General features: G+C 35.9%; 1 protein-coding gene across 5 annotated transcripts in view; it reads left to right on the top strand.

Moving 5' to 3' along the window:
- The window catches only part of RABGAP1 (RAB GTPase activating protein 1), a 178,280-nt gene that overhangs the window by 12,849 nt on the left and 148,593 nt on the right, over nucleotides 1–16,838 (top strand). For 4 of the 5 annotated variants that reach the window (XR_003412844.2, XM_053204654.1, XM_027035046.2 and 1 more), the window contains exon 2: nucleotides 12,309–12,508. The exons of the other annotated variant lie outside the window; for it this stretch is intronic. Coding sequence is in view for 3 of the 4 variants with exons in the window: in XM_053204654.1 (XP_053060629.1) it covers nucleotides 12,359–12,508 (150 nt within the window). In the remaining variant the exon portion in view is untranslated. The remainder of the gene's footprint in view (nucleotides 1–12,308; nucleotides 12,509–16,838) is intronic. 5 annotated transcript variants of the gene reach the window in all.

Genomic DNA, 16,838 nt, shown 5'->3' with positions numbered 1-16,838 from the left:
ACCTCATTTCCACAAATATATCTCAACTTTACAGCCCAGATTCTTTAAAGAAGTAATTTTCTTTTATTGAGTGTATTTCCAGTTAAACTTCACGGCCCAAACTCTTTTAAAGAAGTCATTGTTGGGGCAGTGCCTGGGTGGCTTAGTTAGTTAAATGTCTGACTTTGGCTCAGATCATGATCTCATGATTCATTGGTTCGAGCCCCACATCAGACTCTGTGCTGACAGCTCAGAGCCTGGAACCTGCTTCAGATTCTGTGTCTCCTTCTCTCTCTGCCCCTCCCTTGCTCACTCGCGCGCGCGCTCTCTCGCTCTCTCTCACTCAAAAATAAATATTACAATTTTTTTTTAAAAGGAAGTCATTGTTATTGAGCATGTTTCCAGCTAATACATAGCCTACTTTGAAGGTCTCATCATTTCCCAGTGATTGTTTTCACAAGTGACCTTTGAGTACAGAATTCAGAAAATAATTTGTTTAAATCAGCACTACTGTTGACTGTCTTTTGGACACTAGTGTGCTGAAGTTCATATATAGTTCATATACATGCCTGTAATATCTTTGTAGTTTTCAGTATAATTAGGTATGATTATACTTCTCAAGCATATGGAATAAATGAACTTTTAAATCTTTCACAGAGGTAGAACTCAAATATCAAAGAATTGCTAATTTAACCAACATGCATAAAGCAGAGTTTGGCATGACATTTGGGTGCTTTGTATGCAACTGCCTTGTTTTATTGGTTTTCTATAGATTTAGATTACAAAGAAAATCCAAGGCCAAGGACTCAACATCCCTGGGTATCAATGAAAAAACAGTACATCAATTAAACAGCTTTCTTTTTTGCATAAATTGGTTACCTGGTCCATCCCTAATCCCTCACCTCCTATTCTGTGTTGTTCTGAAAGATCTTGATTCTTTAGAAAACTTTTAAGTCAAAACACTACTGGATAGATATTTAAACTTATAACCCCTTTTGTTGACCCTAACAGCCTTGTTTCTCTTCCTGTACAGACTGGCCAATATGGCAGTTTGCAAGTCATGACCACTTTAGTTTATAGAATTTAGCCTGGAAGTTTCTCCCTTTCCAAAGTAACCCCAATCTTTGAAGTAATCAATGAGACTCTTTTGAAGATTGTTCTTTCCAGCATAGTAGAGTTTTATCAGGCCTGACCTTTCCCCCCAGATCCCCTTTTCCGTGGATCACCAAATAGTAAAAATAAAGCCCTTATTTTTAAGTTTATACCTGACCTTAAAGTCTGTTTGACCTTGGCTCTAAAGTAGGAAGTGTATCTTCTTAATTGTATGGTTGTGCTGCCAGATTTGGAGGTCCATATCTCTCAAGAGTTCATGCACGGTTGTTACATATCTCTAGTTAAGGTTGCATTCACTTTTATATTATAAATCAGTGCTTTTTGGGATCTATTAATCTTTTTGGGAATAAATTCTTCTCCATACTAAAGTCTGTCATTTACTTACGTACGTTAGCAAATTAGTGTCTATGATAACTTTAACAACAATGTTATTAACTGTAAAGTTTTAATTTGACTGTTATTAAAATTTATTTTTCTATTCCCTTATTTGTACATTTTGGTAATTATAACCAACAACCTTTGGTTATAATCTTATTTCCCTTTTTTAGAAGATGGCCTTTGTATCAGAAAAAGGAACTGATTGGCAAACTCTTCCTTTGGGAATATATTTTAAATATCAAGGGTATTAAGAGACAGCATGCAAGGCTAAATTGGATTAAATGTTGGGCATTTGTATAATACTGGGAAGAGCCACAAGTTAATCATTTTAATATTTTTAGTATAGAGGTAATAAACTCTTTTATACCCTTGAAGTATGCTGATAACGGATTTTGGCAATGTAAGAGTAGGAACATGTCATGTAAATCTCTTTTGCTGTGACACACGATTTTCTATAAATAGACCTCTGATATATCTGCAGGAGAGAAATGGTTATATCCTTGTTGTAGCTACCTGTTGAATTCTTTGTGAATTGAAGAAAAATCAGAAATCTGTCTAACCGCAAAACCTAATATTTCTTTTAGAAAAATTGTTTCCTAGCAGGAACAAATTTTATTTTTAATTATTTTTTGCTGTTGGTTATGAGAAACAATCTTTTCAGATTTAAAAACACCTGTGGAACTTAATATTTGTGAATTTTTTGATACCTATTTTTTATTAACATAAATTAGATACCAAAATAAGAAGGTATTCTTAAGACTTATTTGTGAAATTTTAAATCTTACACAGTGCTGATTCTGATGCTATGAATGAAGGTGTGCACTGAATGTTTATTGGTTGCTCTGTACAACACACTTGTTGAATGTCCCACCACCCTTGTATAACTATGGACCAGGGCCACCTTGTGTCAGAAGGTGCAGAAAACATGTATGTCTGTGCCAAACATTTGTGTTTTGTCTACACACATTTCCCTGAAAATCAAAAAGAAGTTACGGAAAAGAGAAACTGTATTTACTGCATTTATTTTAGGCTCTATCAATTAATTTGCTTGCTTGGCATTAAACTTACATAATTTAAGGACAATTGAATAAAATAAACATTTAAGATTTAAGTGTAGACAGGTTGCCATTCTAAATGGAATAGATCTTCACTGTGGATGAGAAGGAACTATATTGACTAATTTCCTAAAATAAGGGAAAGTCTTTGGGCAGTCCTGCATTGCTTTAAAATATTCATATTTTTAGGGGCACCTGGGTGGCTCAGGTGGTTAAGAATCCAACTCTTGATTTTGTCTCAGGTCATGATCTCACAGGCTGTGAGTTCAAGCCCCACATCAGCCTTTGTGCTGACAATGCCCAGCCTGCTTGGGAGTCTGTCTCTGTCTCTCTCTGCCCCTCCCCTGCTCTCCATCTCTCTTTCAAAATAAATAGAAATTTTAAAAATGTTCATATTTTTAGACTTATAAAACACTAATGTAAATTATATTATGCTTTAGAAATTTCCAGAGAAAGAAAAAAATGAGGAAACTTTTTTTTTTCAAATGTGTATTAGAAAGGTCAGACATACAATCTGACTTTGTGAATGAGTAGTACGTTAGCATTAAGCTACTTTTCTTGTGTTCCCAGAGTTAGGTTTCTGTTGTGGAAATGGCATCCAAATAATTTAAATATTTAGTTCAGAGTTACTGTGTTGAAGTGGCATAAAGTCCTTTTACCTAGAGTTCTGGAAAAAATTGAAGTGCTGTCTCCTAAAATATCCACAGGAACATGGGGAAATCACCTATATGGGTTGGTGTGTGTGTGTGTGTTTTGTTTTTGTTTTTTAATGTTTATTTATTTTGGAGAGAGAGAGACAGTGTGAGCGGTAAGGGACAGAGAGAGAGAGGGGGAGACAGAATCTGAAACAGGCTCCAGGCTCTGCGTTGTCAGCCCAGAGCCCGATGCAGGGCTGGAACTCACCAACCGTGAGAGATCATGACCTGAGCCAAAGTCGGATGTGTCCCCCCCACCCCCAGCAACATGGTTTATTTATGTATTTTTAGGTGTCAACAGTATTGCATTCAAATAATCAACTCAGTTAAATGAATTATTTTGTGTACATTTCATCTTCTTATCTCTTGTACCTTTCATTAGAGGTATCAAGATATAGGGGAGTGAGTGTGAACTTGGAATCAGTAATATCCCAGATCTTGCACTTACTTAGTATATGACTGAAAGTAAGCTACTGAATACTCCAAGACTTAGTTTCTGTATTTGCAGAAATGGAACTGCTTATGCTTACATCATGGATTAGGACTGGACAACACCTGGCCTGGCTACTTTCCTGGTTACTCTCATTCATAAAAGAATAGAAAGGTTCAGTACTCTCATTTCACATATCAGAACACTGCAGCTACAACATTATTTGAGTCATGTCAAGGAGGAGTTCTGTTTTTTTTTTTTTTATATCGTACCAGACTATTAACTTTAATAAAGCTTCATTACTCATGACAAAGTGAGAAATAACTGAAAACATTGGTTGTCTTCCTTAGGCCCTTTACCGTATTGATTTTGTGAGTTTTATTCTAAAGATCCTATAATGTTATAATTAGGCTTTAAAAACTTGTATTGACCAATGAATGGATAAACAAAATGTAGCATATTTATAATTTTTTTTAAATGTTACTTATTTTTGAGAGCGAGAGAGAGACAGAGTGCAAGTTGGGAAGGAGCATAGAGAGAGGGAAACAGAATCTGAATCAGGCTCCAGGCTTTGAGTTGTCAGCACAGAACCTGAAAAAGGGCTTGAGCCCACAAGCCACAGGATCATGACGTGAGCCAAAGTCGGACACTCAACCGACTGAGCCACCCAGGCACCCCAAAAATGTAGTATATTCCATGGAATGTTATTCAGCCTGAGAGAGGAAGGAAATTCAGACACACGCTATAATGTAGATGAACTTTGAAGACATTATGCCAAATGAAATAAGTCAACCACAAAAGGACAAATGTTGTGTGATTCCGCTACTTTTTTGAGGTACCTAGAGTAGTCAAATTCATAGAGACAGAGAATAGTGTGTGTTGGTTGCCTGGGAGAATGGGAGTTGGTGTTTAATGGATATAGACTTTCAGTTGGGGGAGATGAAAAAGTTCAAAAAATGGATGGATGATGGTGATAGTTGCACGTAAGTGTGATGTATTTAATGCCACAAAATTGTACACTTAAAAATGGCTAAAAAGGTAAAGTTATGTATATTTAACCACAACTTTAAAAAGATTAAAACTGTAAAATTTTTTTAAAAATTAAAAAACTTAAATCCTTTTGTCTTATTAATTTCTGTATTCCTATAATTATCCTTTTTTAGTTTATCTGGAATTGAACTAAAAGAGCCACTTCATAGTTTAAAGAAGTGAATTGTCACAGGCATTGCAAATTAAAATTTGCCTAGTGATGACTTTTAGATAAGCCGGTTTTTCTTGCTTTTAAGTGCTGTAGGCCCAAGATGATTGCTTTATTTTCTTTTTTTTTGGTTTTTTAAGATAAGCTGGAATTATTCAGAAGGCTTAAATTAATATGGTTCTCTTAGCTCACTAAAAATAATTCAAAGAAACAGCCCTCAAATTCAGAGTCAGACTTCAACAAAGACACATCTATTGTTTAGCAATTAGTAGTGGTGGAAAGGAATTTACTTTTATAAAGAAGGGATGATTTTCCATTGAGTTTTGTTAGATTTGTCCCACCCTTCCCAGGGCTAGGCTATGAGAAATTCATGTGAAAACCAATGCAGGAAAACAAACTCTGGAGCCAAGGAAAAAAGAAAAAATTGAGATTAATATAGTGTGATTAAAAACAAAAAGAACTTCTTTGTCCACTTTAATTTTAAAGGGCTACAAACCCAGAGGATTGACCTGTTATAGCCTCTTTGAGACTTGATTCTTTTTCTTCCTTTTTGTTTTTTTCTGAACAGACAGCAATCTTATCAGGTCTGTGTTTTAGAAGGATAAAATTGGTAGCTACATAGAAGATGAATTAGAATCGGGAGAGAATAGAGTTAAGAGGAGAGATGCATTCCAGAAAAGGACAGAAGCACCTAGATACCTGGATTTGGATCAAGACCCACAGTTTCATCTATGAACCTAGGCAGGTTATTGAATCAGTCTAAGCCTCTGTTTGTCATACGAAGTTAACGTCTTTCTGGCAAAGTTTGTGTGAACATTAGAAACAATGCGTGTAAAGCTTTTTAGTACCATATTGGACATTTAATTGTCCATAGTAACTAATAAGTAGTATTGTCTCTTTATATTTAGCGAGATGATTTAAGTATTCCCCTTAAGATTTCCCAAAGTTGTACTCATTTGCTCACTGGTTGAACAACAAAAATTATGGGTAGTGAGAGGGAAGTGATAAGAGAGTGTTTTGGTCCAAAAGGAATCTGAGGTATGTTTTCTGGCTCAGTGTTAACTGCCTTTGGGCTTGACAGTTGGAAATTTGATGAAGAGTCAGCCAGGCACATTCAAGAGTAGTTCTTTTTGAGTCTCTTCATTCCAGTTGTCATCCATATCCACTTCCCCAAGTCACAGCATGTAGTATAGCATATTAGTTATTTGTCCTCCTCACATTACTTAGACCATACCACTGAAACCACTGATTAAAGAGTATTGTTCAACTAGATTTATTGAGTGCTGCCAGTAAGCAAGGATATAAAAATAATATGAATAAAATCTAACATCCCTGTACACAGATAGTTCACAGGGACTGTGTGAGCTCATTGTATGCCCAGCATTTACTGTAGTGGTTTATACGTTGTAATTATTTCTGGAATGAATGACCAACCAATATAGTGGAGTAGGAAAGAGGTATAACATTATTTTACTGTGTGATAAATGCTATAGTTCTGTGATAGAATTAAAAAGCAAATAAACAAAAGCCTTAGGAGCCCTAGAGCAAAATAATGAATATTGCAGAAGGAAATGGGGAGATAGAATATGAATCTTTGATTGTATCATAAGATTGCTGGTGAGGGAGAAGGACTACCTGGAGAAATGAAGACATTCCTAGATTAGCCAACAGCATGAACAGAGGCTTGAAAGCATAAAAATGCATGACATATTTGGTGATTTTTCTGGTGTGGTTTGATAGAAGGAGATAAGACTAGAATGATGGATTGTCTCCATATTTGAAGACTAATGATATAGACAGTTTGGATTTTATTCCATTTTCAGTCAAGAGTAGTCAGAGGTTTTGAGGAAGGAATGGGATATATGATCAGATCTAAATTTTAGATGTTAGCTGTGGGACCTTGATAATCAATGCCTAGAGAGAGTCTAGAAAGGGAGACTTATGTTGCAGTTAAGTTGAAAGAGCATGAAGTACTCACAAGTCAGTGACATGAAGGATGGCAAGGAAGGAATAGGATTGGGGTATGTTTTGGAACTAAAATCCCTTAGAGTTCCAAGAGAGAATGAGAAAACGAGAACTTTTTTTTGACATCTCTGTCTTGGATCAGTGGTTGTTAACCAGGATAGGGAACCTATGAGGAAGAATATGCTTATGTGATGGATGGGAATTTACTTTGGACACGTGACATTGATTTTGAGGTGGCCGTGGGACACATGTAGCAGAGTTGTCCTATGTATTCTCACAACATCCTTTGCATACCATTATTTTTTACCAAGCACTATACTGTTTTATAATTACTTGTTTATTTGTCCATTTTTTCTACTGCTCGTAAGCCTATCAAAGGTAAAGACTACCTATTATTCCTCACCATAACATTATACATAGTTCCTAGCACATTGTCAGACACTTAATACTGAATAGAAAGGAAAACATAACATGAGTAGCTATATGGAATTAGGGAGAAAACGTAGAACTAACAGTATCATCAGCATACCAAAAACAAGAAAAAAGTTACAGCCATGTGAGCTAATGAGAAAGTCAGAGAAAAGTAGAAAAAGAAGAGGGACAGGGTGGAATTTAAAGAATGGGCAGAAGAAAAGGAACCTAAGTGACAGCTGAGAAAAGGTAGTGGGAGGTAGAAAATGGAAGCAAGAAAAAGTTTCAGAATAAGGAAATGGTCAGTATTTTCATTTATTTCAGTGGTAAAAGATGATGAGAACTGTAAAGAATTCTTTGGGTTTTGAAATTTTGTATTGTTGTTGATTGATTTTTTTTTTTCCTTCCAAGATGATGCTAGGAGAGGGTAAACAAAATGCCGGGGCTACAGATGAGGTTTTAATACGTTTTTTAAGAGGTTCAGTGAGGGTTGGTGAGAGGTAGGGGAGCCAGATTTTTCATTGGGATTGCTCTCTGAGTGGGGTGTCCTGTTGAAGTGGTAGAGGTGGAGGCAGTTAATACTTCTTCAAGAAGAAAGAGTTTCAAGAAAACGAAGGAAGTAAAGATACATTAGAGCCCTGGAATAGTGGCTGGGAACTACCACATTTTGTCTCAAGCATGTCAAGTTCAATTACAAGTATCATTCACACCTCTTTTATCAAGTTACGTAGGTCACTTATTGGGAGGTGATTTTTGCCTCTACTAATTGCACATTGGCAAATTCATGCCACTGCAAGTTCACTGTTTATGTTACTCTTCTGAATGTTAGTAACTAAAAAACAATACAAATAATCTGATAGTACTCCGTCCAAAAAAAGACTTCAAGTTTTTGAAAAGTAAGTAAACACTGATTATGTCCACTGCTTTTGAAGGACTATCAGAAGAGCATTTATCATGGGCAGTTCTTTCTTATTTTATTCTCCATTAGCTGGGTCTCTAGTGTTTAAAAGGAGATTGAGAATGAAAATGAATCTTCTTTTGGCAAGACCGAGGTGCATTCTTTGCCATGATCTTTGTAGAAGTCCATAGTTAAGCATAGGACCCTAAGCATAGTACCCTGTCACTTAGGGTACAGAACAGTGAATTTAGGCAAAAAGTTCGTAAAGAGTTTTGATATCGTGAGACTAATTTTCTTTGTTTTATATTAAGTAAGCTCTATGCCTAACATGGGGCTGAGACTCATGACCCTGAGATCAAGAGTCTCATGCTCTGCTGATTGAGCCATCCACGTGCCGCATAAAGCTAATTTTCAATTAGAAAATCTCTAGGGATCTTTTATATGTCAGTAAGGATACAAGTAGTGAAAGAAATTGTGAATAATATAACATATTTGAACTTTTGGGTATGATGCAGGAGGCTGCATAAACAAAATTACCTATAGTTTTACATGACTTATTGACTTATAAAAGGAGATAGAGAAGGAAACATCCCTGGACTTGACTCATCAACCTCTCCCTGTTAGTAACTAGACATGCTGGGGTCTAGGGGATCACTTGCATAAAAGAAGGAAACAGTTGGTGCCTACCAATACCAGGGTGTGCATAAGTCTATTATCTTATTTAAAATGGGATAAAAATCCTTACTCTGTTTATGTTATGGAATTGTTAGGATGATAAAATGAGGTAATGAGTGTATATGTTTTAGTAATCTGTAAAATATCATACAAAGATGAAACATTTTTATTTAGAGTATTCCTTCACATTTATTTACATGTAAACAAATTAGAATGTGGAAAATAGGAAATTTATATATTTTGTCCTAATATTGTGTTTCCTAAACTGAATTATTTCAATTAGTTGATACTATTTCTCTTAAAATTGGAAGTTAGCTTGAAAAGCTATAACTCTTGGGTGCTTATGATGTTCTATATGTATTGTTAAATGAGATGTACACCTGTTCCTTAGTAATTTTTATAGTAGTTGTGTTTTCTAGTAGTTATATAGTAGTAGATAGTACCTCATTTCACTTATGAAAACTCAGGCTCATTATGACGAAGCTTACACTGTCATTATTCTAACTTGGGTTTTTCCTAAATCTTAATTGTGTGCTTTACTGTCATAAATATGATTTCTTATTGTCAGTCTATAAAAGATGATCTTACCTTTTCATTGGGTGGCTCTTGCTCTTTTCCATCTTTATTTGCCATTTATCTTTATTTTTTAGCAAATATTTGAGCACCTAATGTGTGCCAGGCATTGTTCCAGGTGCTAAGTATATAGCAGTTAATGAAACAGACGAAAATCTCTGCCCTGATGGAATTTAGGTTCTAGCTTACATGATATTTAAAAACAAATGATTAAAATGTAAAGTGTGTCAAGTGGTGATTGATAGTATGGGGAAAGGTAGGAAGATACATGGTAGCGCAGCGTGTTTTGGTGAAGAAGCTTGTTTGCTTTGTCCATTAGTTTAAACTCAGAATTGGAATCTGAAGGATGAAGAATTACAGTAGGGGTCTTCTTGTGGCAAATGGTATGAGGGATTAAAAACAAAATTACTTCATGTGGTCTCAAGACAGAGGTTGTGAATACTCTACAATTTTTCCAGGAGTACACCAAGTTCTGGGACACCTCTTTATTGTGGAGGCCAGAGAAGGGGAATCTTACTGTAATTTTCCTGTACTACTTCATGTTTTGATAAACTCATTCCCACCGAGTGATTCAGTTTTTTACAGGTGCCAAAACAAATAGTATTTTATAAAGTGTATTTTCCTATCACCTCCTCAAAGGAAATAGGTTGAACTTTGAGTCTGCCAAGTCTTCTCAGTTCCATAGTGTAAATACCAAAGTATATTATTTTTTTGAGTCTAGAGTATTATAGAAAGTTGTCAATGTCTCAGATCATAGCTTTAGAGAAATTTCCCAGGCCCTGTGCTATCCTGTTAGTCACAATTTAAAAAATGGGAAAGGACTAATTAAGCATGAAAACCTTGCCTAAATTACTAAATTACTAGTTCTATAAAAGATAAAGGTTCCTTTACCCAATCCTGACTGTTTTTGGACAAGGCTCAAATTTGTGTCATTGGAAAAGCATCATAATCTGACCGAAAAAGTATAGCTTCTGGAATCATAGATAACTGGGTTCAATTTTTGGCTTTGTCTCTAACCAGTTACATTACAGCCATTTTCTTGAACAAGTTACACCATCTGTCTAGGTCTCAATTTTCTTATCTGTGTAATAAATAATATGAAGATTAAGTTAAGAGGCACTCACCATCAAATTGTAATACATTGTAATAATATAAAAAATGTAAAATGCTATAGGAGCAGAAATAAGGCAGGCAATTTATTTGGTTCTGGGATGAGGATGGGTAGGCTACTAGGAGAAGAGGAGTTACATCATGAATGATGAGTTGGAGTTGATGGAGTACAGAAGCAAAGAAATCACTTCAGGAAGAGGATCCAGTGAGGGCAAATAACATGGGAGTATTTAAATATATATCCTTAGCAAGTACATTACCTCTTCTAATCTATTTCTCTTTTTTTTATTGAAGTATAATTGACATACAATATCCTACTGGTTTCAGCTGAAATTAGTCTAGGTCCTTGTCCCAACATGTTCCCATTGTTTTCTTTACCCTAAATCAGTACCTATTAACTTGTTCAATGTGCCTTTGTTTTCTGCTACACTATACACTCCTTTGGGGCAAGAATCTAATTTCTCGTGTGTTTATCGTGTATTATTCTTTATACACTAGACACTTAATAAGTATTCATTGAATGAATGAAGCAAAACTACGTTAAAAATTTTCAAATAAGTACATTTTGAAGTGTCTTTGAATGCCATACTATACATTTAAATTTAGTCCTATGAAATGTAAATCTGTGATAGTCATTTAAGCAAGGGAATTAATTTAAATAGAAAGCAGCAAAGAGTACTCAAGGGTTGGAGCCTTAGTTATGCCTAGTTAAATGACCTTCTCTTGGAGTTGCCATTTTCTCATCTGCTTAACAGTATTGATTATTTCTGAGTTTCTTTTGAAGTATAATATTCAGGGATTGTGTAATTCCTACTGCCAGGTGTTTATTTAGATGTGAGCCTTTGGGGGGAAAATAGTGCTTGGCACATGGTGTATGCTCAATAAATGTATGTTCAATTGAAAGCCCAAAGCATAAATCAGGACTTCTTAATTGGAGAGATTAAACAGACTCTCAGAAACTTTACCTCTCTGAGGTACACGATGAGCATGGAGCTTGGAGCTACTTTTGTTTATTGGTTAAAGCTCTCTGAGTATGTTGTATTGTTTGTTCTGTTGCTGTTTTGGCAACCAAATGGGAACATAGCCATAAAGTATGCAGAACCAGGCTTTTAAATGGTAGATGAGTTTAAGTTTTATTCCAGGAGTCAATAAATAATTGAGTGGCTTTTTATAAGTGACATATTTTTATACTTCTTGCTGGGAATTTTTGGCATGAAACTCTTACTGGTAATGTTCGTGTTGAGTTGAGCTCTTAAGAAACCATGGGATGGGAAGATTGAGTTTTTAATGGATTTCTGATTCCTTGCTATGTAAGGTATTTCCCAGCTTTAGAATTTCTGCTTGCTCTGTCTTGAATTTATTTCTCTTGAGGATGAATATGAAATTTTATTGTTTAAAAACGTCTTATTAATATTTGAAATTTAAGTATCAATAATATTAGAAAAACCTTATTGTCCTATGTGCTTTCAATTTTATTTATGTGTACAGTTTTACAGATTAAAGAGTAGAAAACAGAAGTTTAGTACTTTATAGTGTTCAGAGTCCAAGAATAGAGTTGTAACATATGCCAAAGAAATCACTGTAGGTAGGCAGTTCTCAAGGGATTATGTTTTATTTATTTATTTTAAATCAGAAATATCTTGGCCCTGAATAGCATCAAATTCCTTTACTATCTAGAATAAAAAGCCTAAATTATAAGTAAAGTCTTGGGAAAATATTTTGGAAGTATTATTTTTAAGTTTTCCATATGTATTTTGTAAGAATTAGAGCATAACTGAATATCTGGCAGACATTCTATATGAGTATCTTTATGGTTTTTGTTTTTCAGGCATTTTTAAAATATTTAATCATTCATGAGTTGAGCTTCATTCTTGAGTCATGGATGACAAGGCTTCTGTTGGAAAAATCAGTGTCTCCTCAGACTCAGTATCTACTCTTAATAGTGAAGATTTTGTCTTGGTTTCCAGGCAAGGAGATGAGACACCATCTACAAATAATGGAAGTGATGACGAGAAAACAGGACTCAAGGTAAAACTCCATAACCTAAGATTTTTTTGCTTAGCCTTGCTAAGCTCATTGCACTTGGCCTATAATAGGAAGGTATATGGAGTGAAACTGAAAAAATGGAAATAATATCCTAACTTTCTTAATGCTTAATTTTATTTACAATTAGTGATGGTGACAAATTTATGTTTGATTAAGGAGTTTCAATTTGACTAGCTTCTAAATTTTCTAATACCCCAACTCTCAAAACTAGTGGTCATGATATAAATATTTAAGTATTGTTTTTATTCTCCCATTAAATTAGAGTTTATTTCTAATTATTTCTTTTGGGCCCAGTATATGTAGTGTAAAGACAAGGGCAGGTCAGCAATGCTATTTGTAAAAAAATAAATAAATAAATTTTAGGATTATCGAAACTGAATATTAAATACCTTGGTTATTGGCCACTGCAGTTTGTTATATTTTCTAAGCCAAATAAACGATTACTTTTCACATACTCTGTTGATCATTCTTTTTATGGATATAAATAAAAACATTATTGGTTAATGTCATTTAAAATGTAAATAGCTTTAAAAATATTACCATTCTTGTTTATGTTTATCCATTCAGAAACTATTTATGGAGTATTGATTGTGTGCCAAGTACTAAATACTGGAGATAACAGTGATGAATAAGGCCACAAAGCCCACTGCCCTCACAGAGCTGTTATTCTCAGACTTTAAAACAGACTTTAAGCAGATAAGAAAATGAATATGTTAAGTAAATTTAGGTGCTGTGAAGAAAATCAGAGTGGGATACATGGATAAAGAGTGAAGGGCTGTTACTATTTTAGAGAATGTCTTGAAATGACATTTGAAACAGACCTGAATGAAATGAGGAAGAAGACCATGGAGAAAGCTGGGAAAGAGCTTTTTAAAAGGAACAAGAAGATAAAGACCCTGAGGAGGACCACTCTTATTAGGACAGAAAGATTAGAGCAGAGTGAATAAAGTAAATAAAAAGTGGTAAAGTATGCTATCCAGTGATTGGCAGAGGCTGGATCATGTAGAACTTTGTAGAGCTTAGAAATTTGAACTTTGTTATAAACATGAAGGGAGGGTGTTGGAGAGTTTTCAATGGGGACATGATCTGATTTACATTTTAAAAAGCTCACTGGCTGAGAGATATTTCCAGCATGGCAGCATAAGGAGCTCTCTGGACCCATTCCTTAGCAAAATTGGCGACAATTATTTAAAAAAAAACAACCATTTAAAGTCTTTGGAAATGTTTTAAAGGAAATATAGCAACTGAAGAAACATTTATTCGAGGAAATTTACTAAAATTTGGTAAAGAATCTGTGGTATTTAACCAAGCCCATTGCTTTCCTCACCTATCCCAGTTGAGGAAGATGGCCACTCCATTCCACATCAGTGCAATCAAGAAGACAGGATTTCCCCTCCCCCCAGCTCCTCACTGGAGGGCTGTCTTCTGGGAAGAGCAGGGTGATTGCATTTCTCATCCTGCCCCCAGCTACATTTTGCTAGCCAAGTGTGACTCAGTGGTGGGGGCTCCCTTTTTTTGCTCAGTCCTGTTCTTGGGATAGAGGCTCTACTTTGGGCACAGTGCTGCTGAGAATATTGAGAGTCCAGCTGCCTTAGCTTTGGCCTCTAAAGTAGTGCTTCCACACCACTACAGGCAAGCAAAAGACCTGAGACTACTATATCAAGTCCTACACCCTCCAAGCACTCAGCTTCTAGAGATGGGGTGTCACTCAAAATAAAGCATGTTATTGTCCACCCTCCCAACTTTATAGCTGTGGCTTACAGATTTTCTCTGTAATGAGAAGGGCATCATAAAACAGCTCCTGATCTCTTCCCAGAGAAACTGACTTTATTTATAGCAGAGTGTAGAGAAGTTCAAGCCTAAGGGTAGTCTCATAAACCATAGAGATTGTGGCGAAAGGTAACTGAGAAGAGTTCGGTAGATTGATTGGACATATAGATTTAACTGTAGGCTTACTAGGAGGAAACTGACTCTTAGTGTCAGAACAAATCTCAAACGTTGACCTCCAAAACTCTCCCTTCAAACTAATGTCAATTTGATTAGTTTATTCTGTGCAGTAGTTTGTACTCAGGTGCACTGTTGAAAACTTTAGAGCAACTGGCCATATTAGTGGAGTTTAACATTTAGGTATGGTCAGAGAAAGAGACCAAGCACTCTGACAAAGTTGCTCTCATCCCAGGATGTCTGCAGGTAAAGCCAAATCATCCCAGAGGAACAATGGCAGAGGCTTAACACTATAGGAATTAGGGGAATAGAATTTCCTAAAATAAACCATCTAGCTGCTAAATAAGCATAAAAAATAACATGTCCCAGAGTGGGGAGACCAGTACTGTGACTTGGTACAGTATATTATCTAAAATGTCAAGTTTCCAAAACAAAATTGTGAAACATGCAAATAAACAAGAAAAAATAACCTATTCATCATTAAAAAAAAAAAAAATCAGGCAGCAGACACTGCTTGTGAGAGTGACATGTTGGATTTAATATGCAAACTCTTCAAAGTAGCCATTAAGTTCAATGAACTAAAGAAATCATGCTTAAAGAAATAAAGTATGATGATGTCAAATCAAATAGAGAATATCAATATGGAGATAGAAATTATAAAAAAGAATCAAATGGAAATTTTGAAGTGGAAAAGCACAATAACTGAAATGGGAGATTCAGTGAGAGGGGCTCAATAATAAATTTCAACTGGCAAAAAAGAATGAGAGGTGATGTCATCAAAATGTAGTCATTTTCAGGATTTTCAAGGAATTTTCTACCATCGTATCCTCAGAGAACACTGATTTAGACAATTGCTCATGGATGAGAGAGGCTTTGTGGAAGTTGAAGAACCCGTCAGAGAGGTTTCAGTATACTTGGAGAAAAAACATCCAAGATTGGATCCATTGAAGACAATAAAAGGAGCAGTTTCACTTTACCTGTGTCACCCTTCCCCTAAGACCACACACGTCAGTGCCAGTAAAGACTTACTCAGCCCATGATTTCCTCCATATGGGAAAGTGAAAGCAGGTGATTGCATACCTGGATTCCACAGCTGTGTGAGATACTCTCCCAAAAGCTTACTTCTTTCTTACTTCATCCAAAATATCAAATTGTGAACTACACGACTTGGGGGGTGGATAGTTGGGAGAAGAGCATCTAAAGCTGGGAATGGAACATATCAAAGAGACACATTTTATTAACTGCTTTGGGAGCTCCATGAGGAAGCCCATTCATGAGCCACTGGGGTTGTCTCCCCTACTGGCTCATGGGTACCTCCAAGCTCTCTGCAGCTCACTCAGACACACCCTCACACAGTGACTGCCTTCTTGTGCATGCCCCTGAGGGCAAGAATGGTCAAAATGAGGGGCGCCTGGGTGGCTCAGTCGGTTGAGCGTCCGACTTCGCCTCAGGTCATGATTTCAGTTTGTGAGTTCGAGCCCCGCGTTGGGCTCTGCGCTGACAGCTCAGAGCCTGGAGCCTGCTTCAGATTCTGTGTCTTCCTCTCTCTCTCTGCCCCATCCCCACTCATGCTCTGTCTCTCTCTGTCTTAAAAATAAATAAAACATTTAAAAAAAAATGGTCAAAATGATCCTTTGCAGATGGCTAGTGAGCATGCATAGAGACTGGATTCTGTGGGATAAGGAGAAACCACATGCTTAAGCAGTCATCACCACTTTAGGGAATGCAAATGCAATGGAAATCATCAAGGGCAAACTGAATCAAGCAGATGAAATTACTATGAGGTAGAAAACTATTTGACATTATCTAGTCTGAAAAAAGGAGAAAAATGAAAGTGAGGAAAGCCTACGCAAACTGTGGTATACCATTAAAATAAACAATGTATGCATTATTAGTGTTCCAAAAGAAGAAGAGACAGGAAAGTGGGCAGAAAGCTTATTGAGACATAATGAATGAGACTTTCCCAAATTTGGGGAGAGATTTGGACATCCAAGTTCATGAAGCTTATAGGTTTCCCCAAGATTTTAACCCAAAATGATTCTTTCCAAGACACATTATAATAAAACTGTCTAAAATAAAAGACAGATTTTGGGGCTCCTGGGTGGCTCAGTCGGTTAAGCATCTGACTTGATTTTAGCTTAGGTCATTATCTTACAGTTTGTGAGCCCCATGTCAGGCTCCACACTGACAGTATGGAGCTTGCTTGGGATTCTGTCTCTCTGCCCCTCCCCTCCTTCTCTCTCTCTCTCAAAATAAATCATAAGGCAAAGGTATTAAAAATAACTATAGTTAATGAAGTTAATAATATATGAAATGAATGATATAACAAATATACAATATAAAAAGTTAATATGTACATCAAAACTCT

This window comes from Acinonyx jubatus, chromosome D4 (assembly GCF_027475565.1).
Source record: "Acinonyx jubatus isolate Ajub_Pintada_27869175 chromosome D4, VMU_Ajub_asm_v1.0, whole genome shotgun sequence".
Lineage (NCBI taxonomy): Eukaryota > Metazoa > Chordata > Mammalia > Carnivora > Felidae > Acinonyx > Acinonyx jubatus.
Note: the sequence above shows the minus strand (reverse complement) of the source record. Positions and strands in the feature narration are given on the sequence as shown.